We start from the raw sequence: 27,820 nt of genomic DNA on the forward strand, positions 1-27,820 counted from the left end.
TTCATATTTTTAAAATGAAAACAAAAAGAAGCAGGGTTGTGTTTTATATTTCGTGTTGTTATAAATATATGCAGTGAGTCTTAAGTTTGCGTACTTGGTATTGAAAAACGTCCAATATTGACCCGGGTTCTGTTTTCTATCACGCGGCGTGCACGTTTGCGATGATGTAGGCTAATATGCACGCAAACGCACCAGGGTTCGATAAAATCAAGTTGAGTGTGAAACCAGACCAACGCTGTGGGGGGCGCCGGGAACAAACGCGCTCGGATTCGGACCGCAGCAAACCAGCTGTAGCCTGACATGCACTTTTCCAAAACTAAGATTAATTGAGTGAACACGGAGCGGTTTTTCCGTGAGCGGGAATTGAAAACCCAGAGTGGACCATGAGCGAAGTGATTACAGAATGTTAGAGTGGAGAGAGGAACGTGCTTTCGCTCCAATCCAGGCTTTATCACATCCCCCTCAGCAGGGTGAATACACCTCGTCTTTCCTTAATTTAAGACCTATTCAAAATAAAATCAAGACATTTATAACACTATTTGAGAAATGAAAGCATATTTACGGCCTTAAAATTATGAAAAGTGAATTTAAGACATTAAGGACAGACGGGAACCCTGCAATTGACGGAAATCCGTTGTAGCGGCGGAGAACTTTAATACCTGCGCATTATTCTGTTAATAAACGCATGTTTATTAATCGCTAGAGCGCCAAACGATCATATTACATTAGCTAATTTTATTCTTGATCCCTGGCTGACCAAAAAATGGGTTTTCAACGATGTCCCAGACACCAGTCATTTTGTAATAGCCTATTTAAATTATTTTTTTCCCTACACATCAGTGTGAATAATGATATTTTTGTTATTGCATTTCAAATAGGTCCAATTAATAGACTACTCCTAGGCTTATGTTTTTAAATTATTATTATTTCCTTTATTTTAACCAGGAGAATCACATTGAGATATTACTATCTCTTCTTCCAGAGAGACCTGGTCAAGACGGCAGCACAAAAAGTTTCATACACGAGAATCACAAAATAACAATGCCACATTTTAAACATTCAAGAACTAAATAGATAGAGGCAAGTCAAGAAAAACAGTTACAAGTGTCCTTTAAAACATTGAGCAAGAGACGTTTAAAAGTGGTCAGGGTTGGAAGTGCATCTAAGTCAACACTGCATTGGCTCCCTATTAAACATCGTATACATTTTAAAATATTGCTGATTACTTAAAAAGCACTAAATGGTTTAGCTCCGCAGTACTTGAGCGAGCTCTTAACCCATTATAGTCCTTCACGTCTATTGCGATCTCAAAACTCCGGCCAGTTGATAATACCTAGAATATATAAATCAACTGCTGGCAGTAGATCCTTTTCCTATTTAGCACCAAAACTTTGGAACAATCTTCCTAACATTGTCCGGGAAGCAGACACAGTCTGTCAGTTCAAAGCTAGACTAAAAACACATCTCTTTGACCTAGCATTCACATAACACTCTATAGACTTCTATAATTCAATATTAGGCTGCTTAGATTAGGTCAGCCGGAACCGGGAACACTTCCCTTAAATCCTGATGTACTCGTTACATCATAAGAAGAATGGCATCTACGCTAATTTTAGTGTCTTTGTTTATCCCGAGGTTTTCCCGCAGCCTGCCGGATCCAGGCCGTTTCCAGATCTGACGAAGGACTTTCGCCTGGACCCGATGACAATGCAGTGCTGAAGTGCCAACTAGCCTCTCCCTATGGAGGATCCCTATACCACTCTACAGATAAAGCGTTGTGGAATTTTTCGGTTCGCGTACCTACCCAAAGTGATAAGATAAAATAAAAATTCTGCATCAAAATTTATAGACAAGACAAGTAGTTTGTTTAGGCATGGTTTGTAAGGAATTACAAACCTGCGCACATATATTCAAACGCACATAACTATAGAATCAATTCTTAATGCGCATGTGAACGCCATCAGCGTCTATCACAGGTTCGCGTTTAAAGTCTGTTTAGAGAGAACGGTGTCGTCTTAGCGGCCCCTAATTTAATAACAAATGATCATTTAGACGGAAGTGAATCAATCAAAACTAACTTTAGCTGGAAAAAACATTTTTCAAGAGCCACTATAAAACCAAACCAATCTCTGTTACCTTAAATTATATGTTTATCTCTGTAAAGCTGCTTTGAAACAATCTACATTATTAAAAGCGCTATATAAATGAGGATGACTTGACTAAGTTAAGTACATTTTGCAATTCATTCCAAGTCCAAGGAGCATAAAAAGAAAAAGCACTTTTACCAAATCCTGACAGTAGCCTTGGGACTTTTAGCCGAATGTGAGAGCCAGACCTAGTGTGGTAACTATTTGTGCATTAAATTAAAAGATTTGAAGAGGGTAATTTACCTGAAAGAGCTTTTGCGATAAATAAGTACATATGTAGCTTTCTGCTTTGATGTAAAGATGACCAAGCTAAAGAATCATATGATGTGTCCGTGACTGCACCAGAAACTAAGCGTAAAGCAGCGTGATACACAAGAGTCTAATTTTCTGAGTAGAGATGTAGCTGCATGCATATATATAAGTAGATCACCGTAATCAATAATAGATAAAAATGCACTCTCTACTATTTTCTTTCGGGCCTCATATGGAAAAAATTTTTTAAACGATAGAAGAAACCTAATTTTGGCCTAAGCTTCTTCAACAACCTATCAATATGTACATCAAATGCTAATCTTTCATCCATCCATCCATATACCCAAGTATTTATAAGAACTAACTCTTTCTAGAAATGTACCTTTTGAAGTTGTAATTCACATATCAATTACCTTAGAGCGACCATGACTAAAAATCATGTATTTTGTGTTTTTTGCATTTAAAACCAATTTTAACTGTGACAGTGAGTGCTGCAGTACTTGAGAAGCGTTCTGTAATTGCTTCAAGGCTTGATTTAAAGAAGATGCTGTTGTATAAATAATTGTATCATCTGCATACAAGTGTAATTTAGCTGACTCTATTCCATTGCCTAAATCATTGATAAAAATAGAGAATAAAACAGGGGCTAAAACAGATCCTCAAGGAACCCCAATATTTACTTGAAGGAAAGGTGAGTTGTAATTTTCCACAGACACAAATTGAGTGCGTTCTGAAAGGTAGTTAAACCAACTTAGAGCCGCTTCACTAAGGCCTATAAACCTAAGTCTCTGTAACAGAAATTTGTGATCTACAGAATCGAAAGCCTTTGATAGATCAACGAATAGCGAAGCACATGACTTTTTACTGTCTAAGGAGGTTATAATATCATTTGAGACTAACATAGCTGCAGTAATGGTACCACGTCCTGTTCTGAAACCTGACTGATAATCGTGAAGAATATTATTAACCGACAAATTACAAATGGCCTACTGATGTTTTTGTTTTGTTACGCTATTATTTGTTCATAAACATATCTGGTTATAGTAATAAACATACTGTTTGTTTAAAAACAAAACATTTTGTCTTCCTTGCTGCAAGCTTACAAGAGCGACAATATCATTAAATGTGAAGCAGGGGCCTAAAATATTTTCTTGGGAAAAAGGGGGTCTCAGACTAAAAAAGGTTGGGAACCAGCGGACTAACAGATCTGCAATCCTAATCCAGACAGATTTCTACTGTTGACTTACATCATCGTCCTCTTTCGTCTTCACTTTGGCTTCCTGAGTCTCAGCTCGGACACTGTTTGGACAAAAACACAAAAGCTTGAGTCAGAAAGAGCTTCTCTCCGGCTGAAATGCTGATGTGTGTCAGTGTGTTTAATGTAACCGTTTGAGCTCGTCCTCCAGCTCTTTGTTCCTCTCCTCCAGTTTGTCTTTGGTGTGTTTCAGGACCTCCAGTTCTCCCTGAAGAACGTCTTTCTCACACACCAGCTCATCCACACGAGCGATCAGGTCATTCTTCACCACATTCAGAGCGTTCCTGCAGCAAACACAGCAATGCCGCTTTCAGTGTGTGTTTCACAATTTATTACAGTACTCTATGTCAGGCAAATACACAGTATAAGTTATGAGTTTGCTGTTTGAATTAAATGTGTTGACTTTGAAAAGGGCCTCGACGTTTTTTCTCTTGTTGTTTTCAGGCTCTACTAGAACAGGTTTTCCTGCTTGAATGTTGATTATTTTCCTCATATTCTCCATTGTTGCGGCTCCTCTCTTCCCAGTCTGTCAGTAACGCTCTGTTTACTTCCTGTCTCTATGAAGCCCCTCCTCCTGAAAAGCACACTGTGCTCTGATTGGTCGGCTGGAGTAGTGTGTTGTGATTGGTTGAGCACTTTGAGTGTGTTTGGGAAATGTCCCGCCCCTTTCCATAACCGCCAGTTTAACACACTACTAACTCACTCAACCAGGCCCCGCCCCTTTATTCTGCGTATGAATTATTAAAACGAGGAATATTGTGATGTGTTCGTTCCCGGAAGAAACTCAAGATACAATGGAGGCGTTTCAGGAGTTCAGAAACACTGACACTGAGTCTCAAAAGCACCTGACATGCATTTTTTGCATACATATACAGCACGAAAATATCTAATTTTATAAATTATATAGAGAATACCTCCCGCTGGAGGGACTTTGGAAACTTTTTTATGCACAAACGGCACAATTACACACTAAAGAAGAAAAAGCATCATAGTTTCTCCTTACAGTGACATTAAACATTTCCATTGCGCTGTTCTTACCGATTGTATGAGACAGGCAATAAACATCCAGTGATATCGGACTGTTATGTACCAGTTATTTTTAATAAATCATTAGTTTAAGAGTGATTTGTGAGTCTTTGAATGAGTTATCAATGCAAATTGGTTTACCGACTTACAGAATTGATTGAAGGCAGTTACCAAATCTGATCCACTAAACTGCCATTATTACTTTCAGTCACATTGGATTGAACCGAACCAAGAATTGTGTACTTGTGAAAGCAAATGTTAAAAATGCTAATTTGCAAGGTTGCTTAAGGGCAGTTTAAATTGCAATATGTAGTACCATTAGAGATTGCTGTAATTCCTGTAAAACAGCAGATGGCAGTAGAAGCATTGCATTCAGAGGACATGCAGAATAAATGCAGATTGTTTCGTGTTTTTAAGCTGGTGTAAATCAGAAAACTAAATCCACATTATGACTTACTTTGTCTCCAGTAGCTGAGTGTTCTCATGGATCAGATGTTCGACTTCACGACCCATTCCTGCATGGCAACAACATAAAACAGATTTCATTTTACACAAATATATATATGGTAATCATGCACAGATCTCTGAAAACCCCACAAATGCTGATTTGACCATTTCTGAGACGGGGAATATGAAATCATGCTTACCAAAGAAATTAAGGTCTAAAATTGGCATGCAAACCAAAGAACAAGAAAAAGGATCAGTGAATGACCAAAGCAAAATCAAGTGAAATACAAATTAATAACGGTTCCAACACTGTATCCTAACCAGGAGCAACACACAACAAAAGCTCTTTATTCCATGTAAATCTGAATTTATCTTAAAAATGTGCGACTCAAATATGATACAGTAGACTTTAAGGGCTCTAAATGATCAAAACTTTGCTGATAAAGCTGTTGCACACAATTTACTGCAGTCCTGGTAGATAATTTAGAGGTTTTCATCAAGTAAAAGCCTGTTAGTATAACTGTAAAAACCTTCAGTGTATTTCTGCTGCAAAATCTTTACTGATTTTTATCAAATAAACATAACTTTAATATTGTTACTAATATTTCATCTGGACTGAAGCAGGTTCACTTGATTATTCAGACATCATTTTTTAGAATTATGATGAGTCTCAAATATGATCATCAGGCTTTTAAAGAAGGTTCATTTATTCATCTTTCAATCATTATTGTATTGCATTGCATTGCATTATAGGTGAAACTCAAAAAAATTGAATATCGTGCTAAAGTTATACTTTTGATGATAATGGCTTACTGCTTATGAAAACCCCAAATTCAAAATCTCAGAAAATTTGAATATTACATGAAATCAATAATAAAAAAAAGGATTTTAAATACAGAAATGTTGGCCCTCTGAAAAGCATAATCATGCATATGTATATAGTTATATAAATATATTAGTTTCACCTTTTAATTTGAATTACTGAAATACATGAACTGTTGCACGATATTCAAATGTTTCCAGTTTCACCTGTATATGTTTCAAGACTACAGAGCTTTGATCATAAAACAAAGCATTTATCATCTTACTAAAACATATTATTGGCAGATATTGATATTTACTGTATATGCATTTTATGTAAGTATCTGCTTTACTGTAATAAATATCTCACTGATTTACATTACAAGCATCAGAATTTCATCACTTTATGTCCATATAAATATCAGCATCGGCAGCAAAATAAATATTTTTGCTCAATTTGAGTCTCTGAATGAAATTGACCTGTTTTTTCCTCCATATTCTCACTACATCAGACTATATGAGCCATACAAGCCTGATGCATCAAATATGAGCCTCAACAATAAACACATAATATCTTGTATGAAGCTTCGTTAATGTGTGGACTACATTGCACCTGGTGAGGATATGGTGTACGAGAATAAAAGCAGTGTAAACATACACACCAGAATACTCGTCTGGGGGAAAGAAATGAAGCGCCACAAACATGGAGGAAAGACAGCATGATTAGATGGGCTGTGAATGTTAGTGAAGAACCATGGGTTTACATTAGAAGATGAATAAAAGTCACTGATGTCTTTACTACTAGAGAAAAATAACACAAAGGAAAAAGATACAGGAACAACAGTCACACACACACATTCAAAAACACAGTCATGAATCATGAAACTCAAAAGAATCAGCTTTGAATCATGTGCTTTTAAACAAAAGAAGCACTGTAATATTAGTCTTATGATAACTGAGCCAAATCATTATTCACTGATAGTCGATCAGTTTGATTCATTTAATCATCCAGGCCGGCTCTGTGAATTGTAAGAACTAATTTATCAATAAGATCCGCTTCAAATGAGCAATTCATTCATAAATCAGATGGGAAAAAATGTGATTACTACGCAACTCAATCTGTTCCACATCCTTCAAGCTACTGTAAGTGACCGCATGTTATTTCAATTTGTACCACTTTTATGATGCTTTATTGTAATTTTGAGCTTGACAGCCTCAGTTCTCATTCACTTTTATTATACTGAAAATAAAAAATAATAAAAAAGGAGATTAAAAAAATCATTAGAAATTAAAAAATGGTAAGAGACTTTTTTTTTTTAAATCACCCAAACAAATTATAATATTAAATATAATAAAATGTATAGTACATTTTTAATTCTATTATTTTAAACAAATTATTTAAAATTATAATTTATCATTAAATATAAAAAAATATAATCTAATTGAAAATATGAATAAAAACTACAAATAAAATAACACTGATTTTCATTTGTGAATTATTGTGACTGAAAACTCACCCAGCAGATCAGCGCCTTCATCCACGTCTCCTATGAGGTCATTTCCTGCAGACGAGAGCTCCTCGAAGAGCGAGTCGGTGTTACGGTCAAACGCCATGTTCTCGATGCCTTTACTGGGAGTGCTGGAGAGGGACGGAGAAGATGAACGCACACAAGACACAGAAAGCTTCTTCGTCTGATAACGTCCAGAAGAAATCCAGAGTGTCAAGTCAAGTCTCCTTCATTTATACAGCACTTTTAACAATACAGACTGTTTCAAAGCAGCTTTACAGTGATAATAGGAAATTAAAGTAACAGAGATTGGTCTCTGGAATAAAGATATTGTCCAGATAATGTTAGTTTTGATTGATTCACTTCAGTTGCAAAGTGTTTGGTTCTCGAGAACGCAAACCTTGAAATAGGTTCCAAGGTACAGGCGTTGAATAGGCGTAGTGTGTTTGGACTGAAAGTCCTCTGTGTGATAAGGCACGTCCTGTGAGTGGATGATTGAATCAGCATTGGCGTACCTGGAGCCTTTGCATCCGCTCAGGTCCATGTCCAGTTCTGGTGTGGACTCGATGATCGCCTGGACCTCCGATCGCTCTGCGTTCTCACTGTGATCGGCTCCTGCGAGTGAAACATCAGTTAGGGGTTTTCAAAAGGTCTTAAATTCATCATGCACATGAGATTGGTGCAGAGTCATCAAAAGCAGTTTCTTTAAAAAAGGGGACTGGCATTTAATTAACATGATCCATTTATGGACGTATAAATGGTAAAACAGACCTGGAATTGAGCTGCAATAGAGTGTGCAAACTTTGCTTTTGGTGGTAATATCAAATAAAATTAAAGTGCAACAAACACTGGTCTTCAATTACAACATTCAGACTTCAAAATCTGTTGCCTCACAATGGCACAAAAAGCTTCCAGTGCCACTTATGATGAGGATGAAACCATACGCAAACCCTTTTGCACAACAAACAGAAGGATAGTTTAAAATAAAACTTAAGACTCGTAAGACATGCGCATGACAAACCCAATCTCAATATAAATCATGCATCTCAGATTATTTTACTTTATTAGACAGGCTGTTTTCTTTATTATCCATCCTAAACTATGTGTGAGATTAAAATAAATGTGTCGCACAGCATAGTATGTTGTGTCAGATGTTCCCGGATGGTCTACCATTTCCAATAAATTTTCGAAGTGTGGATCCGTGTTCACTATAACGGCTAATATTACCCACAACCCACTGCGCTTTGGAGGAGGAACTACAAACACGAGTAAAAAGTGTTAAACTACAAAACATGGCTGACGGTGAGAAGTTTAGATAAAGGTTTGAGTGACTAATCAAAGTTTAACCTGATAAAAAATATTTATTTAACGTTATCCGTGTTTATTTCATCTGCAATAAAAATGTGGACTTGTATAAAGATACGTTTGGCCATTAACTTTTAAATGCATCATTATGCATTAATATGAGGAGAGTCTCAGCATGAAAGATCAACGAGCTTCTGCATTTCTCTCCGACACAGTAGGAAATTAAATGGAGGATTTTATCTTTGATGAGATGATTGACAGGCCAGTTTATTGTGACAGGATGCGACAGAGCAACCGTTAAAGAAGCATGACGTGATAGTTCGTCCTAAAGCTTGTGTACTCGCGTACTCTTCATTTTAAACGCGTAATACGCATGTGCACGCCGTCAGCGTTTTCACAGGTTTGCGTTTTTGGGGCATGTGCGGAGATAACATTTTTCAAAATTTTTCAACACTGTTGTTGTGCAAAGAGTTAAAGGTTTTCTGTTTTCAGTTAAAACAGTGTCATGTAAGCAGCCCATAAGTTAATAACTAATGATTTAATGAATAAATAATGCAATGCAAGTGAATTAATCAAAACTAACTTTATCTGGACAATAACTTTATTCTAGAGCTGCTGTAAAACCAAAAATCTATGTTTTAATTGATTGATTTTAATTTAAAATGCCTCATACACCACATGCATATAGCGCTGTGTGAACGCGTTCATGTGATTGGCTTATATAGATTAAACAATCCCCCACGTGGGGTGCGTTCTTGTGATTGGCTAAAACAAGGGAGATATCTGATTGGTTGCAGATCATTCCCTGTTTAAAAAAAAGGCATTTTAAGTGAAATGCAAATGCAGTGAAGTTCACAGACCGCAGGCAGTTTGTAAATCAAGATATATTTGTGTGTGCATCAGAAATACATTTCTGAATCTTGTCCTGTGCATTTCTGAATCTTGTGTGCATTTGTAAATTGTATGCATTTCTGAATCGTGTGTGTATTTATTATTTTTTTGTGCATTTCTGAATCGTGTGTGTATTTATGATTTTTTTGTGCATTTCTGAATTTTGTGTGCATTTGTGAATCTTCTGTGCTTTTTAAATTTTGTGTGCGCATTTGTGCATCCTGTGTGTGCATATTTATGAATCATGTGTGTGCACGTATGAATTCTGTGTGTGCATATGTGAATGTAGTGTGTGTGAATTTATCTTTATTGAGACTCTTTAAGCTCCATAAAAATCTGTTACTTTAATTTCCTATAATCACTGTAAAGCTGCTTTGAAACAGTCTATATTGTAAAAAGCGCTGTATAAATGAAGGAGAGTTGACTTCTGCTACACACTCAAAAGTATCGACTTTTTCTTCCCAAAAAGAGTACACACTTTAATGGCGTAGTATAAGTGGGCGAGCTGAGACGCAGCACTGGATTCACCTGTGGAGGGCGTCTCGGATGCCGTAGCCTCCTGTGCGCTGATGTTCTTCAGTCTGTCTGGTTCAGCGTTCCTCGAGTCCATGTTCCCGTGCGACCCCTCGGCCTCCTCCTCCACCGACACCATGAGCACGTCAGACTCGGCTTTGGGTCGTCCCCGACCAGCGCCAGAAAGTTCATCCTGATAACAATAGATCGATAGATTTATTTAATTCCATGTCAGCATCTAAAGCTATTTGCATGGCCAAAATTCAATTACAAAAATAGAAATATCATATAAAACCAAGCGAACAAACACAAGTCATATTATTATTATTTTTTAATTAACATATGGAAAAAAAAAATCCCAAACCTTTTCAGGCATAATCTTACTAAATAAGTCCTTAAGTGAAATAACTTCATAAAAGAGCATTCAACTTTTATTAAACCCAGGACAGTCAATAAAATATGTTTAACAGAGAGGGGAATCTTACAAAACATGCATAAAGTTGCGTCTTCACCTTTTAAGCAAAAAAGCACGAGTCAAACTTCTATGACATATACAATATCTGATGAATACCACTTGATCAGATCTAGTTTTAGGAGTGATTAAAAGTCTGTTTGAATTTTCCAGATTAATTTCATTCAATTATTATTCTTCATGAGTTCCACTCCTCTTGCCACTTATCCAATATATACACCGATTAATAATAGTTCTAATATCAGAGGGAGGAATTTTCCTGAAAACAAACCCAGGTGGCATGAAGCATTACCAGCGGCATTAGAAATAATAAATAGTTATCAACTGCACATATGTGCTAAATGGGACTGTTCACATTAAAAATGAAGATTAACACAATAATTCAAGTCTATAATGTCATCAGCACACCATGATACCGTATGGAGGACAGACATGCTCATGCAGATTCATTTGGAAAGATTATTATATTTGTTATGTTATGTTATATTACATAATGTAATGCAAAGAAAACATTTTCAGTCATTCAACTGAGCTTTTAACCACATAAATAATGACTGACAGTTCAGTAATTGAGAAAAAAAATTGAAGAAAAAACACTGACATACAAAAAAAACAAAACCACACGATTTGGTGCTATAATAATTAACATACAAAATTAAAGAAATATTCCAGGTTATCGTTTACTAGAATTCACTGTTCTTTTTTTTCAATACAATGAAGAGAGATTTAAAAAAGCTTCAAAAATGAAACCATAAAGACCATTTTCCATGTTTCCTATTCATTTTTAGAAGTTGAAATGAACCAGGAATATTCCTTTGGCTACATTGCAAGCGATAACATCAACGACACAGATGCTGAATGCAACCGAATCTGAAACTTTACCAGGGATATTGACATCATTTGTGAGTTCACATGAGTGGTTTTATATGATACATCCTAATAGATGTTATGTTTATATGGTTTATATGATGGTTGCAGGCAGCAGTTTGTGGACTATGGGCTATGAATGCAAAAGAAACACCTGACTATCCACACAAAAACAGTCATGATGTGGAGACAAGCCAAACGTAACACACTACACACACTACACACTACACACACTACGCTACACTGCGGCTGCCATGAAGATTACGGCTACCTTACTGGAGTCGGTCCAATGGGTTTCCAAACTGTCCTGTGAACTCTTACCGTCCGTCTCCAACTGCCCAGAGAGAAACGTACAGTATAAAACACATGAATGGTGGCACTTTATTCTGCCAGGTGGCCGATGGGAACTGCATTGCCATTATATAAAGAGAAAAACAGGACGGTTCTTCCCCAAAAAGCATTTTGTCAAATCCAGATTAAGCTGGTCAAATGAAATGTAGGCCAGGATTACACATAATCTGTGTTTCAAGGTCGATCAATGGATGACAGGGTTTATTATGGGAATTTGTACTTTGTGTGTTTGTATGGTGTAAAAGCGAGATTGTGCATCCTTATGGGCATTTATGTCTTTTTCAGTTTTTTTTTGTGGATCATTTTGCCTGTTAATGCCAACTGCATAACATTTTTGGCTTGATTCTAGCAGTTTTAGAGTTCAACATGTTTCATTAAAATATATATTTTATATAAAATAATGTTCATAAACCATTTTCATGAGCTTAAATGGATAGTTCACCCAAAAATGAAAACTACCCCATGATTGTCATAAACACCTAGATGACTTCAGGGTGAGTAAATCATGGGCTAATTTTCATTTTTGGGTGAACTATCCCTTTAAACCTCCACAGCTTTCTATAACTTTTTTTTTGGTTTCACTTTTTAAACTTTTTTTTTTTACTTCAACAATAATCTGCAAAAGGGTCTTGTTTAAAATGAGACCAAACGTAAGTTTGTGCTCCCAAGATTTTTATGACAGTTTTTTGACATTAACATGAGATGACAATGGGAACCCATTTTAATTCACGTAATGTGATGCATTTTTGAACTCAAAAAAAAGTTAAGTTGTTTCTGAGGCCGAGGATCGGTTATTACATTATGAAAGACATTTTCTTCCTTACAATAACAAAACAATGAACCATGCACAATAAGATCAGATATAAAGACCAGATATTATTAACATTTTATTCCATGTTGACTTTAAAGACCATATTTATTTGCCACTGTAATAAAAACCTTTTTTGATGCCTAAATATCAACTAACGCTCATAAGAAAAATGGGCAATTATGCAAAATGAAGCTGCTTGAACTAGGGATGCACGATATATCAGCCACCATATCGGTATCGGTCGATATATGATCATTTTTAATGTTATTGTTATCGGCCCCAAAAAAATATTTGGCTGATATATTGAAGCTGATAAATCATGTATTATTTCCTTCAGCTGAGACACTTCAGATGCGCACTGTTCAACATGATGGTTTTAAATTGCTTGAAATATGATTGGAATCACTTTAAAAAAGAAAAATACAGTAAAGTGCAACATGTGCAGCGCAAATGTGTCATATCGGCTACATAAAATTATAATGAGAACATCATTATAATTGTGTGTTTGGGACATGATGAGACTTTTGTTTTTGAAAAATTATATAAAAGTTTGGATTTAGATTTATCAGCCAATATATCGGTTATCGACTTTCAAATATAAAGAATTATCGGTTATCAGCCAAAATTTTCATACAGGTGCATTTCCTAGCTTGAACATTTTGCGACACTTTCAAAGTCAAATATTCAAGTCGGTGGCACTAAAAGCACGTATAGTTTGATTCGAAACAGACGAACGTGAATCTGGCTATGTTTTATTACATTGGTTGTTGTACATATCGTGACAGTTCAGAAATTAAATGCATCACGCTAAAGGTTAATGTCTATCGTGTTTGAAAATAATGCAGCACAGACACTAAACCTGATCAATAATGTTAACAGAAGCAAATCTGAGAGATTAAAACACACTTGTTTAAGAAACCGTGTCAATAATCTGCCCCTGTAATCATAATCTGTGTGAGAAGGAATCAAAGTTGTACTGCCTCTATTGTTCATTTCAGCTGTAAACTGCAGTGAATTATAGCCTATGTATAGGTGTTTTTCTCATTGAGCATTTTTTGCCTTAATATTAGTGTTTTGCCCTTGAATGCTTAGTATGTCTTTCTCTATTGACGCAGTATATCAGAGGATGCATGAGTGAAAATGTGAATGTGTCTTTGTTATTTTGTCTACACAGCGGCCGCTGCCCTCAAGCTCCTCTGATAATGAGATGTTTTATTAATATGCCTTTTCAAAACAGAACTACACCTGGTGCTCTATAAAAAGAACCAAAGCTCTGATTGAAATCAGTCGGTTATGGAAGAGCAACTAATCCACAGCGAGTGGCTACACAAGCACAGACTTCAAAAGCCTCTTTTTTCCCCTCACTGACATATGCACACAAGCCAACAAAAGCACAAACACGCACAAAACAAAACCCTTTGCAAGATGCTCGCCGACTCTCTGGTGTTTCCATGGCAGAATGTGCCCACTTTTCCTCAAGAGGCGTTTAACCTGAGGAGCGCCTGACAGCAAGTCATGGCCTAGTTTCTCATCTCTCCCAGAAGCCCGAGACTCTGGAGGATGATATAGAGAGAAATGCAGAGTCATGAAGCGCACAAAGGCCAGTCTGTATCCCTCCACAGTAGGAGTCTGATGGAGCCTTTGTGTTCCTGAAACTCACTGGTCTTATAATGAGAAATCAAATATTCACTGAAGAGACTGATGCATTCCTACTAGGGCTGTCAAAATGGCTGAAAAACTAAATACGCATTTCTTTCCAGCAAAATTTGAATTATATTTGAATTCTAATGTCAATACTTAATGTTAGAGGGAAAAAGGTACTGTATTGTCTCCTATTCACACAAAAGGGAGCAAACGAGCGCAATAAGCAAATATAAGCCAAATCAAGCATCGCATCTTTTATTGAAATTCAATGACATTCACTTTTTTTAAATGCATTAAATTTTGAAACAATTTTTCTTAGATAAAATATAATTTCCTTAATGTGCATGCAAGGAAAAATAGGTTACAAGAGTGCATAAAACTGTGTTCGTGCATCAGTAACCTGAGAAAACGCGCTTCAACAGACGTGTAATGAACTACATGAACACACAATAGCAAATTGACATTCAGAAACACTCACTTCTACTCACTACAGTACATCTACATATTGATCATCAAAAACACCAGACGCTCAATTTTATCTGAGCGAGTGCTGAGCGCTTTCTGTTGACTGTTTCCAGCTGACAAAAACACACACGATGTGCAGGTTTGGTCAAGTATGTCGTTGCACGATTTTTGCCACCAACTGAGAGGATTTTCTTCACCATTTTTCAAACGAACAACGCAGCCGCACTGCGCTGTATACTGGATAACCTAACGCTAACAAAAACAAACCGCATCAGTTCCGTTATCATCATGTCACACGCGCCTTTAGTCAGCATGGTTTTTGCATTTGAATGTGCAGGGTTTTATTGACAAATATTTAGAATTTTTATTTTTATCTGACAGCCCTAATATGTACTGCGACTTTCAAAAGTCTCCGCAATGAAAATAAAAACGATTTAAAAAAATAGGTTGAGCCTCCACAAATTTCTGATATCAGACTAATGAAAGCATCAACAACAACAACTACTCGTTGTTCAGAAACTCGTCCAGTCATGATGATGTGATAGGGATGAATCCGAATAGATAATAATATTCATAAACTCGGAAGAAAGAGAGAAGCTGCTGAACGGTGGGCTGTTTCTGTCTGCGTGTAGCACCTGCAGCTCTGCACAATCTTGCACATTAATTGGTGGCTCATGTTGCACTTTCTCCCATTTATTAGTAATATGAGTGCACTCTCTTGGCATATCTAAAGTCTGCGGCTCCTCATCAGACTGACAGCTGAAATATGACCGGCATCCTTCAAAAACTCCTGCATCAGGCCTAGATGGAGATGGGCTTCAAGGTCAGTCTATTCTAGACACCGACAATGCCATCATTGCTGACAAAATCAATGTGAATAAGGGGAGAGGAGTAGATTCAGATCTGGCAAGTCTAGTTGTCAATTAAAATGGGTTTTCCCAAAATTCCCAGATTACTTGGGACATTTGTTCCTCAAAATGGTGAATATTTGGATCACTTGAGTGACAACCTTACTATATAGTAAATTTCACAAATTAAGGAGCTCTATTATGCCCTTTTACAAAGCCTTGCTGTTGTTTTCAGGCTCTACGAGAACAGGTTTTCCTGCTTGAATGTTGATTATTTTCCTCATATTCTCCATTGTTGCGGCTCCTCTCTTCCCAGTCTGTCAGTAACGCTCTGTTTACTTCCTGTCTCTATGAAGCCCCTCCTCCTGAAAAGCACACTGTGCTCTGATTGGTCGGCTGGAGCAGTGTGTTGTGATTGGTCGAGCGCTTCGAATGAGTTTGGGAAATGTCCCGCCCCTTTCCATAAACACCAGTTTAACACACTACTAACTAACTCAACCAGGCCCCGCCCCTTTATTCTGCGTATGAATTATTTAAATAAGGAATATATTGACGTGTTCGTTCCCGGAAGAAACTCAAGACTACAATGGAGGCGTTTCAGGAGTTCAGAAACACTGACACTGATATAGAGAAGAATTTATGCTTTTTCAAAATACAGAAACCGCAATATTACGCACTAAAAACAGATGAACATGTAAAAATGCACTAAAATAGAAAGTGTAACATCAAATTAAATGTGAAATTTTGAAGTAGAAAGACTGTAAAAATACAGCAGCCGCACACTCAAACACTGTGCAAGATCAATTTATTAGCAAGCTTTCGGTCTTGCGACCTTCTTCAGGATTACAAACAGAGTGAATGTGGCCATATAAAAAAGCCCTTGTCAATCACCTCTCCTGATTGCATAATGCCAGACACCTATGTTAACATGGCTAAGGCTACAGGGATAGGGAACATGGGAAATGTACTTCAACACAGCCTATATCAAATATAGCCTTTGGCACAGGGTCTACTGAAAACAAAACACATAAATTACATCAAGATTTCAAAAAAAATGTACAAACAATTTTTTTAAAAGAAATGTACAAAAAAAATTCTATAAAGGAATATACACTACATCAAAACCCTATTCCATGTAAATATCAGGCTATGGCCATCATAAAACATGGAGTAGTCTATATTAATGAGATTAAAGAAACACTCATATCAAAATCCTCATTAAGGCCCAGTGGTTGTAGAGCTTCTAGTATATAAATCCAATATAGCTCTCTCTGACATAGTCGCCTGTCTACATCACCCCCTCTCTCTGAGAAGTTACCTGTTCTATTCCCTGAAACCTGATGGAGGATAGAGCCTTATTGAACTTTGGTGTTCGCTGATTCTTTGCTTCAGAGGGCGAATAGTTTTGCCAATATAGATCATATCACATGTGCATTTAAGCATGTATATAACATTTGTGGTGTTACGGGCTGCAACAACTAATCGATAAAATCGATTATAATCGATTATGAAAATCGTTGTCGACGAATGTCATTATCGATTAGTTGGTCTGCTTACGTCACGGGGAGCGTTTACTGGTACGCACACACACGCAAGGTCTCTCTCTCTCAGGCGCTCTGCCGAGCGCGCGCGCTACACGGTTTGGAGCAGTCTCTTCTGTCTCGCTTGCGCGCTCTAGATTTCGGGAGTTTGAACTAATTCACGGGGATCAGGGAGCCGCAATCAATATGCGGGAGACTCCCGGGACTTCCGGGATCTTGGGATGTCTGTATTTTGTCTCGAGCATCAGGTTGCGCAATCAGTTCGCTCGCAACGTAAGTGATGGATTAAAATAGCGCTACCGCAGAAATAGGTTAAATTAAAACGGTCTTTACAAAGTGAAGCACTAAATATAAAGGCAGTTAATAACAGCAGCAGTAAAATATTGTTTTTTAGTCACTGTACTCAGTGGTTTTCAGCGAATGCTTGTGCACTAATGCATAATTTCTCCTGTCCTTTACTCAAGCCTGTTAGCTTGCTGGGTAACGTTACCTCCATTCCGTTCTCTTTTTATAGCATTTGTCTACTAAGTTTTAATTGTTTTTCAAACGCGATCTACTGCGGCTCTACATTCACACAATTGTTTTCAGTCTTTCTATATTTATTTAATCAATTTAGCCTTATATTATTCTTTTATATATTATATATAATATATATTATATTCTTTATCCTTATATTCCTTATATATAATTAATTTTAAATAAAAATTAAATGAATTATATATTTTAGATGTTTTTAGTTTGTTTTTAGTTCAGATATTCACATCTGAACAACATGTCTGTGTAAATTTGTTTTAACAAAAATTGTGTTAAAACATAATATGTTGGATATCATTTTTTTAACAATAATCATGTTTGTCAACTTGCCATCAGCAATTATCATTAAAAACAATGCAAATATTGATATTAGTAAAACTCAATGTGTGGCTTTTGCACTTTTTAAAGTACACTTTTACACATAAATACCCTGATTTACGGTTTTATTTAGTTATAATAAAAAAAAAATCTAATTTAATTTCTATCCGATTAATCGATTAATCGATTATCAAAATAATCGTTAGTTGCAGCCCTAGTTACATGTGATAACCCCTCTTACTGGAAAATAATTCCCTGTTCTAGGATGTGTGAACGTGTTTGTTTTCCACGTATTGTGGCACTGAGCACAGTTACCACAAGGGTAATTTCCATGTTTGAGGGGAGCCAAAAGTGTCTGTCTAGGACTTGGTAATATATTGTCTCTAACCAATTAATTTCGTAGGTTTGGCCCTCTTTTAAAAACAAAAAGGGGTGGATCTTTGAAATGTTGAATGAGAGCTGGGTCTGAGGTCAAAATGAGCCAATATTTAAGAATGGTATTCTTAAACATGTAAGCCCGAGGGGTAAAAGTTGTAATACAGGCAGGGTCCGAAATTAACTTTTTGGCTCACCTGCCACTGGGACTGGTAGATGAAAAAAATCCACCAGCCAAGCATATTTTTTACCGGCCAAAATAATAAACAGCCTTTTTGTGTCACATATACATTAATTTATATAGGCTATATTTAAACATTTTTGGCATTATATTTCTGGTCTATTATTTTCCATTCTTACTTTTATTTACACACACATATTACACAATTTACACACATTAAAATAATATTTTAGTGGTGGTGCCTATAAAAATAGTTCTGTACAAATGAAATGTATTAATTGTATATTTACTAAAAAGTATGCAATAATAATATATTATAATTATTTCAAAAAAATATTTAGTTTTACTCTGCCTATTTTTTTACTCCATTTACTCTGACTGATCAGTAACTGAAGGACTGGAAATATCAGTTGTTTTTAACCCTTCATTAAAATGAATCGGTTCAAAGGAGTGAGTCATTAGTTCGCGAATTGGACGTGTCATTATGGGATGTGTACGCGTTGTGTGATTATCCCGGCAGCTAGGACATCCCTCAAGATTTGTGTCAACTCAGAAAACATTTAATCACTGGATAGGTTTTTTTGTTTATTTAAAGTGTGGTTTATGTCAGCTGAATGTGCGGAACGCTTCAGAGAAGATAAGGTATTTTAGTACAATTCACAGTTCACACCCAGCGGTAATTCAGGAAAAAAAATATGCGAATGCTCCACATGAAACTATGATCTTCCGAACTTTACCATCGTGTCGATTTATTTTGATGAATATGTGCCAGGGAGAGAGAGCAAGACAGCGATTAGGAGACGGTGAAGCCTTGTTTATACTTTCGCCTGGTTTCGAAGAGAAAGAGTGTGGGCGCGCGACCAGGGCTCTCTCTCTCTCTCTCTCTCTCTCTCTCTCTCTCTCTCTCTCTCTCTCTCTCTCGCTGTCTCGCTCTCTCTCTCTCTCTCTCTCTCTCTCTCTCTCTCTCTCTCTCTCGCTGTCTCGCTCGCTCTCTCTCTCTCTCTCTCTCTCTCTGCTCGTTCTTCAGGTGCGCCGTGTCACTTTCAATTCCCATCCCGCAAACACAACAACTCCGTCATGTCCGTAGCCATCATGCTAGATATTTTATAACATTACAAAATGCAATTGTAATAAACATTTTATTACATTACTATTTTGGTATGAACATTCACCCGCCAGGGGGGCGGATAGCCTTTTGAGATTTACTCGCCAAACGGAAAATCTACCCGCATTTGGCGCTTGGCGGGTGTTAATTTCGGACCCTGAATACAGGTTACTGAACAATTATTTTATTTTCTGGATATTCTTTGTGAACAAAACCGGTCTTGATTTCGACAGGGCAGCCTGGTGGGCGTCATCAACACACTGAGCAGAATAACCCCTTTCTAGAAACCTTTGTTTCATTTCCAAAGACTTTTCTATGAGATCTTCATCGGAATGGCATATCCACCTCAATCTATAAAACTGACTCTTAGGTAGGCCAGTAGAAAATAGAAAGACTAAAATAGAACTTTCTTGTAACCAACATTGCAATGATCTTTACGTAAAAAAAAGTGCACATGAGTTGAGTGGTTTGTTTGTCTTTAGTTTAGCGGGTTGAGAACATAAACATGCCAGGAAGAGGTTGAAGGCAAATAATGACTTCATCATCATGAATATGTATGAAGGGGCCTAGAGTCGTGGATCTCTGTAGGACAGGGAAGGTTCCAGAGCGAGAAAAGCAAAGCATTTTGGCCCTTGTTAGGGCTCTGTTTAAGCATGCAGGGCACAGCAAACACTCAATGAGCTTCCTTCCCGCTGGCAGTGTTCGCTCAGGCTTCTTCAACATATGTTCCTTTCAGAAGGGGAAGCGCTCTCTCTCTCTCTCTCTCTCTCTCTCTCTCTCTCTCTCTCTCTCTCTCTCTCAATACTAACGAACGATGTCGTCATCGCCTTTATTCCCTAAAAACCTATGTTCACTTTCTGGGAAGTTGATAACAGCTTCTGCTGTGATGATGACACAACATGATTTATCTTTAGTTGTGCTGGGTATTGACACACACTTCATGGTTCAATTTCGATTCACAAGCTCTTGATTCGATTCGGATCTTGATTACTTGATATATATGCAGTAATCAAGATCCGAATCGAATCAAGAGCTTGTGAATCGAAATTGAACCATGAAGTGTATCAAAATGAATCAAGTTAAGAGTGATTCGTTCGGGATTTTTGGGGCAGATCGCTGATTACACATCACTGGAAACACAACTGGCTGATTTGATAACAGATTCTGATCACCGAAAAAAGACTAATTCTTAACAACAATGTATTTTAACTTAAGTAATTAAGAGAAAGTGTCATATCTCTATTTACTGCCAAGCAACAAAATGCAACATATTCCGTTCTCTCTCTTAAATGTGATTAGGAACAACTCAGATGCTTAACAAATATAGCATTCTTGATTTAAAAATAGAAAAACAGAAGAGTCTTTATCAACCGAAAGTAGGGCTGCACGATTTGGGGAAAATGCCATATTGCGATCATCGAGGTCAATATTGCGATATGCAATTGCGATATAATAAACAAATGGTTTCATGAGTCAACTTGCTTGGTTCTAAAGCAAAATGCACACACAGATTAGTGATGATTCTGAAATGTGTATTTCTCAACTCAAACTAGCAACAACAACTAAATGATTGATAACACCTATAATGATCAATAAGCCATTGATGTCTGGATAACAATGTTGTCTTGTCGCAGGAATGGTTTAAAGGCATTTGCATGAATAAGACTGGGATCATGTAACACTAGCCAAATGATGACAGAAATTAACAGATGCTGCGTTAATTGCGTTACTAGCCCTTATTTGTTTAGGCTATTTCATATAAAATCGCAGCATTTTGCGTCATATAATCGCATAGGCTTGACATCGCGATTGCGATATGATTAATCGTGCAGCACTAACCGAGTTTAATCGAATGTAAAACAACATTGCATAGTCTTCGCTGTATAAATGAAATCGAGATTAATCCTACTAAATCTACTAAAGAGCAGAGAGTGATTTTCTCAGTCTTTTCTTGTTTGATAAACATTAATGACAGACAGCAGCAGGAATATTACGCTGCTGTCACTTTAAGACCGATAGCACGGATCCAATATACTGATACACATACGACTTATCATTCACTTAAGACATAAGCGACGATGTTTAATAGTGGTGGGGGAAAAAATCGATTCTGTTCAGTATCGCGATATTTTGCGCACGCAATTATATCGATACAGTAGCGCAAAGTATTGCGATATTTAATTATAAAATTATCTGTTTTACTTTCCGGTTTTCTCAGAGTTTACTCTGATCATTTACATTTGCGTATTACATCCACAAGGTGGCGCTTGTTGCGGTGCTTTGTTGTCGTACATTCGACAGCAAATTCAAATGAAAATGGCTTCAGTATTACGGTTGTACACGACGCTCCGCATCTTTCAAATCGAAAGTGTGGGTAAATTTCGGTTTTATGATTATTCTCAGGTTTATGTTACTCTATTATGTCTGCTTTATGTTACTCTATTGTATTTAAATAATTTTAAGTTATGTGCTGGGAGCTCAGTGAGTTTTGTTTGTTTCATATTAAATATTACCTGCTCGGTCTTGTCTGTCAGCGCGTTGTCATTGTCCTCTATTTTTCACTGCTTGAGAACATGGGTTGAAATCGCCCTCTAACCCTCATTCACTAAGTTAGGCCTATTCCCTAAGTTAACGTTAGTCCACTAATACTGTTCACTTGAAGGAGTGAATGAAAACGAGTAAGCGACAGGCGTTGAGCGTACATAAGCTGGACATTCGTTAATGCAGTGCAATGTGGGACAGAGACGCGATCTGACACGCGTCCCATTTTCTCACAAATCTCTACGTTTATTTAAATAATTCAAGATTGCTCTTATGAGAACACTCGACAAAACTGACATTTTGGCATAATTTGTGTGTGTTATGGTTTGTTCAAGCCCGAAAGAGAACTTGATACTGACGCGCGTCTTTTCTGTGGGTCGTGTGTGTGTGTGTGTGTGTGTGTGTAATACAGGCAGGATTTGACGGATACTGCGTAATTGCGTTAAACATTTTTAACGCTTTAAACTTTTTTTTTGTTTTTGTTGCGGTGCCGCGGTGGGCAAGTGATGAAACCAGTGTTGCAATGTGTCCCGAATGTTCAAGAACAAGTTTTTCAGTTTTTGCACTTCAGTTAATGTGTAGAAGATAATGTTTACAGAATTAAATGTGACATTTAAAGTGAGGTGAGCGGTCTTATTTTCCTAATTTTTTGTAATGCCTTTGAATAATATGGGGGACGTGAATCGCAATATCGCAGAATCGAATCGCAATACTTGCTGTATCGCAATATATTGAGAATCGCAATAATATTGAATCGTGGCCCAAATATCGCAATACTATCGAATCGTCACATTTTTGCCAATTCCCACCCCTAATGTTTAAGCGAACACTCACCAAGCTGGGCATTTTGACATTTCTGTGTTTTTAAGCTCAAAGTTCACACTCTCTGTGTTCCTCTCCGTCTCGGGACGTCAAGTTTGGGCTTTTAGGGAGGAATGGAAGCATGCCGCTTTGAAGATTGTCTTGCGAACAATCGGAGCTCCCTTAAGTACAATACATGTCCATTTATATTAAAAGCTGTAAACTATATAGGGGCCTTGTCAGTTGGTAAATTACTATAATATTAAAGACTACAAACTATAGATTAATTGCTACTTATTTTTAGATATATTCATTTTTCAAATAATAACTTAAGTGATATAATTATATTTCGTTTTTGAAATCTAAACTTTGTATCCGTCATAAAAACTTGTTTTCAAGACGGATTTATTCAAACATATACTTTCTGCAGTTGAAACACTGGTTGATGGATTACGTGTGACATGATTGATTTCAGTAAGTTGTTCTTTCATCATTTCTTCTGATGTTCATTGATGTTTATTTGCTGCTGTAACTAATAGTGAAGAAGAAGAGACGATCGGTCAGCACACATTAAAGAGACACAAACACATTCATTCTCCCTGACTAATGATAATATTGACATAATTTGATATACATCATATCATATCAAAAGCATCAAAGCACAAAGCTTATTGTAATTATTGGATAGCAGGCGCTACAAATGATGTTTAGTTTTAATGTTTGTCTCTGCATCAATTCAAAACAGCACAGACCAAAAGACAGACCTTGGGTTTTAATCATTAAAATGAAAATTGAGTAAAATCGAGAAATCAGTATTGTCAAGCCAGCCCTAATGTCTTAAGTCCTCCTTTAGTCAATCATTTTATCCCTTAAAACTCATCTTTGATCACCAAAACATCATATTTAGGTGTTTTTTCCTTGAACGAAATTCTTCACGCCTTAAAATATCTTGAATGTAACCCGACACCTTTGCCTCGTTTAGTATGCGCGGTTCTATGAATATGCAAATGAGCCCCGCCTCCACTCACTCACTCACTCAGAGATCCACTCGTTGACGATCACACGTTGATCTGATTGGTTACAAGGTAGTTTGTGACGTCAGAAACACTAGCGATTTCAAACCGTGTTTTTGAGACGGTCTTTGGTTCACTGCAGTTTTAAGGAGAAAATACTCAGCAATTCTGTCGACTAATGAATTTACACATGGTTTGTCTTAAAGCATATTAAAAACACCACATAGACATATAAACAACATTAAAAGCTGGATTTCCACCACAGGGGGACTTTTTAAAAAAGTTCTCCCCATACGCTCTGACACTGAGGCTGTAATACAAGTAAACAATGGGTGAATCAGTGTGTTTCTCACCTTGAGGCTGGTGTTGGATCGAGGGTGGCTGAGGTTGTTATATTTCCATGTGTCTGTCCCTGGAGTCTCCACAGATTCCCTATGCAGATTCGGGCTCATCGCATCGCTTCCCGGCAATGAGAAAACACCCAGAGAGACAGGTCGCTCCTTCCTGAATACACACATAAAACATACGATTGGAAACTTGGGAGCGAGAAACATTATGGATTACATAAGTCCTGTATTCAGAACGTTTTTCAAACCAATTTCATATCAAGAATTGGGAAACAAGTTTCTGAATTACATTGGTTTAAGCTAGACAGAAATGGGAGTGGTGCTTTATGGTGAAAACTCACTGCCACTATGGTAAAAATGGCATCACTACTTTCCCAGTATTTCATAAAGTGTTTGAGGTAGTTTCTAATGTGTTACTAGGGTTTGGAGTGGTATCTAGGGCGTTGCTAAGTCACAAGTTAAATCAAGTCACTTTTATTTGTACAGCGCTTTATTCAATACAGATCTTTTCAAAGCAGCTGCACATTATTAAACATGTTCATAATTGATTAATTTTAAAACATTAACAGATATTTTCCTATTCAGATATTTTGATATTTGATATTTACCATCAGTTGAAGGTGAAGTATGTAAGATTTCTTATAAACTTAAAATGCATTCTTCCAGTTTTTTGTTCATTTACTACTATTAATATGCCATTCACTGGTTTACCTCCCCCAAAAGTTTAAACATTGATCCTCCCAGACAGCATCAAAACATTGAGAGCATCCGTTCAGATCTGTCAATCTCTGCCCAGTTCAACCAATAGTGAGAGTTTGGGGCGTGGCTACTGTGAGTAGGCGGAGCCAGAAGGCGTTCAGCCACGATGGGACCATGACTGATGCGTTACCTGGAAAAATACATTCATGCTATGCATTTCAATGGATGTGTCAATACCATACAGCATCATCATGCACCTGTTCAGAAAGACATTACTGTGATGTATGTCCAGCATTAAAGTCCCCCTGTAGTCAATAATTTATCCCTTAAAACTCTTCTTTGATCACCAAAATAACATTTAAACGTTTTTGTCTTGGAAAAAAATTCTTCATGCCTTAAAATATCTTGAATGTAACTCGACACCCATGCATCATTTAGTATACGCAGTTCTATAAATATGCAAATGAGCCCCGCCTCTACTCGCTCACTCAGAGATCCACTTGTTGACGATCACACGTTGATCTGATTGGTTACAAGGTAGTTTGTGAAGTCAGAAACACCAGCGATTTTAAACCGTGTTTTTGAGACTGTCTTTGGTTCACAGCAGTTTTAAGGTTATAATTTAAAAATGCGCCCTGTTCAGATACTTTAGATGGGATTATTATAAGCGAGACGCATTATTGAAAGTAGCCTACTTTTACCTGTAGAGTCATGGCTTCACAAGCACCCATAAGAGCTGTGTTTGTGATATTTGAATTACATAAGGAGGGTCTGCAAGCTTTTCCAAATTATACATACTCAACCTTTAAATGCTGATTCAATTCAGTTCAATAACAGTTTCAATGTTGCATTTATCAATTATGAAACTAATTCAATTCAGCTCTACAGAAGACAATGGTGTCATTACCAATAGTGTCAGTGCAGTTAATTTAATAATATCCCTGAACATTAATTGTCTTTAAGATCGTTTCGTGTCTCAATGCATGTCTATTGAATGTTTTTGCCAGCCATACAAAGCTTTTGCATGCAAGAAGCATGAGCAACATGATGCCACCACTAACACCAGAGCTCCTCTAGGAGAGACATTTCTTTTGTCTTCTCCGATTGTCTCTCTCGCTGTTGTCACAGATCTGCATTCAGACTGAACCTGCTGACGGCACATTCTGTAGGGATCTGCTCACGTGAGCAGGATTCACTCTATTCAGCTCAAACTGTACAGTGAAGAAAAGGTAAAGTACGGTTTGGAAACAAGAACCAAATTTGAGGAAGTGATAATGCAAAGTCCAGTGCTCAATAGCGGGTTTCCATCCAAAGTGAAGTTAACTTGTGTGTGTGTGTGTATATATATATCATTTATGGTAGTGCTGCACGATTAATCATATCAAAATTGCGATGTCAAGCCTATGCGATTATATGACGCAAATTGCTGCGATTTTATATTAAATGAACAAATCAGGGCTGTTGACGCAATTAACGCAGAATCTGTTATTTTTTATCATCCTTTAGCTAGTGTTATATAATCCCGCTCTTATTCGTGCAAATGCCTTTAAACCATTCATGCACGACAAGTCAAAAGAGAGCGCACTGCCTGTGAGTGTCCTGACAGTGACTCACAGAAAGACGCGTGCCAGTAGGCTATCATGCGCATACACAGACCGCGCGCCAGAATACAGTTCTTTCATGCTTGAACGAACAATAACACACACAATTATGCAAAAATGTAGCTTTGTCGAGTTTCTTCATAACATAAGAGCAGTCTTGTGATGGACGTAAAGAGTTGTGAGAGAATGAGGCGTGTGTGAGGTCCTCGTCTCTGTCAGCAGCGGCTGCTCTTAAAGGGCCAGCAGCCAATAAAGATTTCTGTCAGTAAAGTTAATCAAAGAACAAAGGGAACAGAGCAAATGACTCACTGGCCCTGACTAAATAACTTTTGTGGCTTTAATAAGGATTAGTCTATGTATAAGTTATGCACTGAAGACTGTTTGATAACTTTATTCCATTTCTGTATATGGCCTACCTGGTAAATAGGGCACAGGTAAATATGAAATTTATTATGGGTTTATGTGAGGATTGTTCAAAGTTCACTTAAATTAAAAGTGGTTATATTTTTTGAAGCCTAATAATGTATAAAAAAAATGAATAGCTTTCAATTGTAATGATGGAATCACTGTAATGTTGGATGGTTATATTAAATGTTTAAATATTTTTATCCAGACATAAATGGCTTATTGATCATTATAGGTGTTATCAATCATTTAGTTGTTGTTGCTAGTGTGAGTTGAGAAATACACATTTCAGAATCATCACTAATCTTTGTGTGCATTTTAGGACCAAGCAAGTTGACTTATGAAACCATTTGTTTATTATATCGCAATATTGACCTCAATAATCGCAATATGACATTTTCCCCAATTCGTGCAGCCCTAATTTATGGCATAAAACATTTGGAAATAAAGCAGCGTTTCCCTCCTATGAGAACAAAATCGTCACTTCCTGGGAAATTGCCAAGACAAATATCTGTAATATAAAAATAGGCACTTTTTCAATCCATCATAAAATAATTAAATCAATAAACGCTGTCATGTTCTCTTGCATTCGGGAACACACTCGTGTGTGTGAGACGCTTCTGGAGGGAATTAAACCAAATCATTCTGATCACACACTTTGACTCCGGCGTTTCAGAAACACCAAACCAACATTAGAGATGCTGCGATGCCATTGGTCCACTGGATACTCCAGTTATCCAATCACAGCCTCCGCTG

At 37.1% G+C, this 27,820-nt stretch overlaps 1 protein-coding gene across 2 annotated transcripts in view; it reads right to left on the reverse strand.

Annotated features, from left to right (window-relative positions):
* spag9b (sperm associated antigen 9b) overlaps window positions 1-27,820 on the reverse strand; it is a 106,865-nt gene that overhangs the window by 38,567 nt on the left and 40,478 nt on the right. The window contains exons 5-12 of one of the 2 annotated variants that reach the window (XM_077245938.1): window positions 24,366-24,516; window positions 11,756-11,818; window positions 10,161-10,338; window positions 7,952-8,051; window positions 7,446-7,567; window positions 5,138-5,195; window positions 3,786-3,938; window positions 3,647-3,698 (exon numbers count right to left, since the gene is read on the reverse strand). In XM_077245938.1, coding sequence (XP_077102053.1) covers window positions 3,647-3,698; window positions 3,786-3,938; window positions 5,138-5,195; window positions 7,446-7,567; window positions 7,952-8,051; window positions 10,161-10,338; window positions 11,756-11,818; window positions 24,366-24,516 — 877 coding nt within the window. The remainder of the gene's footprint in view (window positions 1-3,646; window positions 3,699-3,785; window positions 3,939-5,137; window positions 5,196-7,445; window positions 7,568-7,951; window positions 8,052-10,160; window positions 10,339-11,755; window positions 11,819-24,365; window positions 24,517-27,820) is intronic. The other variant, XM_077245947.1, reaches the window with a different exon arrangement.

This window comes from Siphateles boraxobius, unplaced genomic scaffold (assembly GCF_051911475.1).
Source record: "Siphateles boraxobius isolate OS27281-9 unplaced genomic scaffold, OSU_SipBor_1 103, whole genome shotgun sequence".
In the NCBI taxonomy this organism is placed as follows: Eukaryota; Metazoa; Chordata; class Actinopteri; order Cypriniformes; family Leuciscidae; genus Siphateles; species Siphateles boraxobius.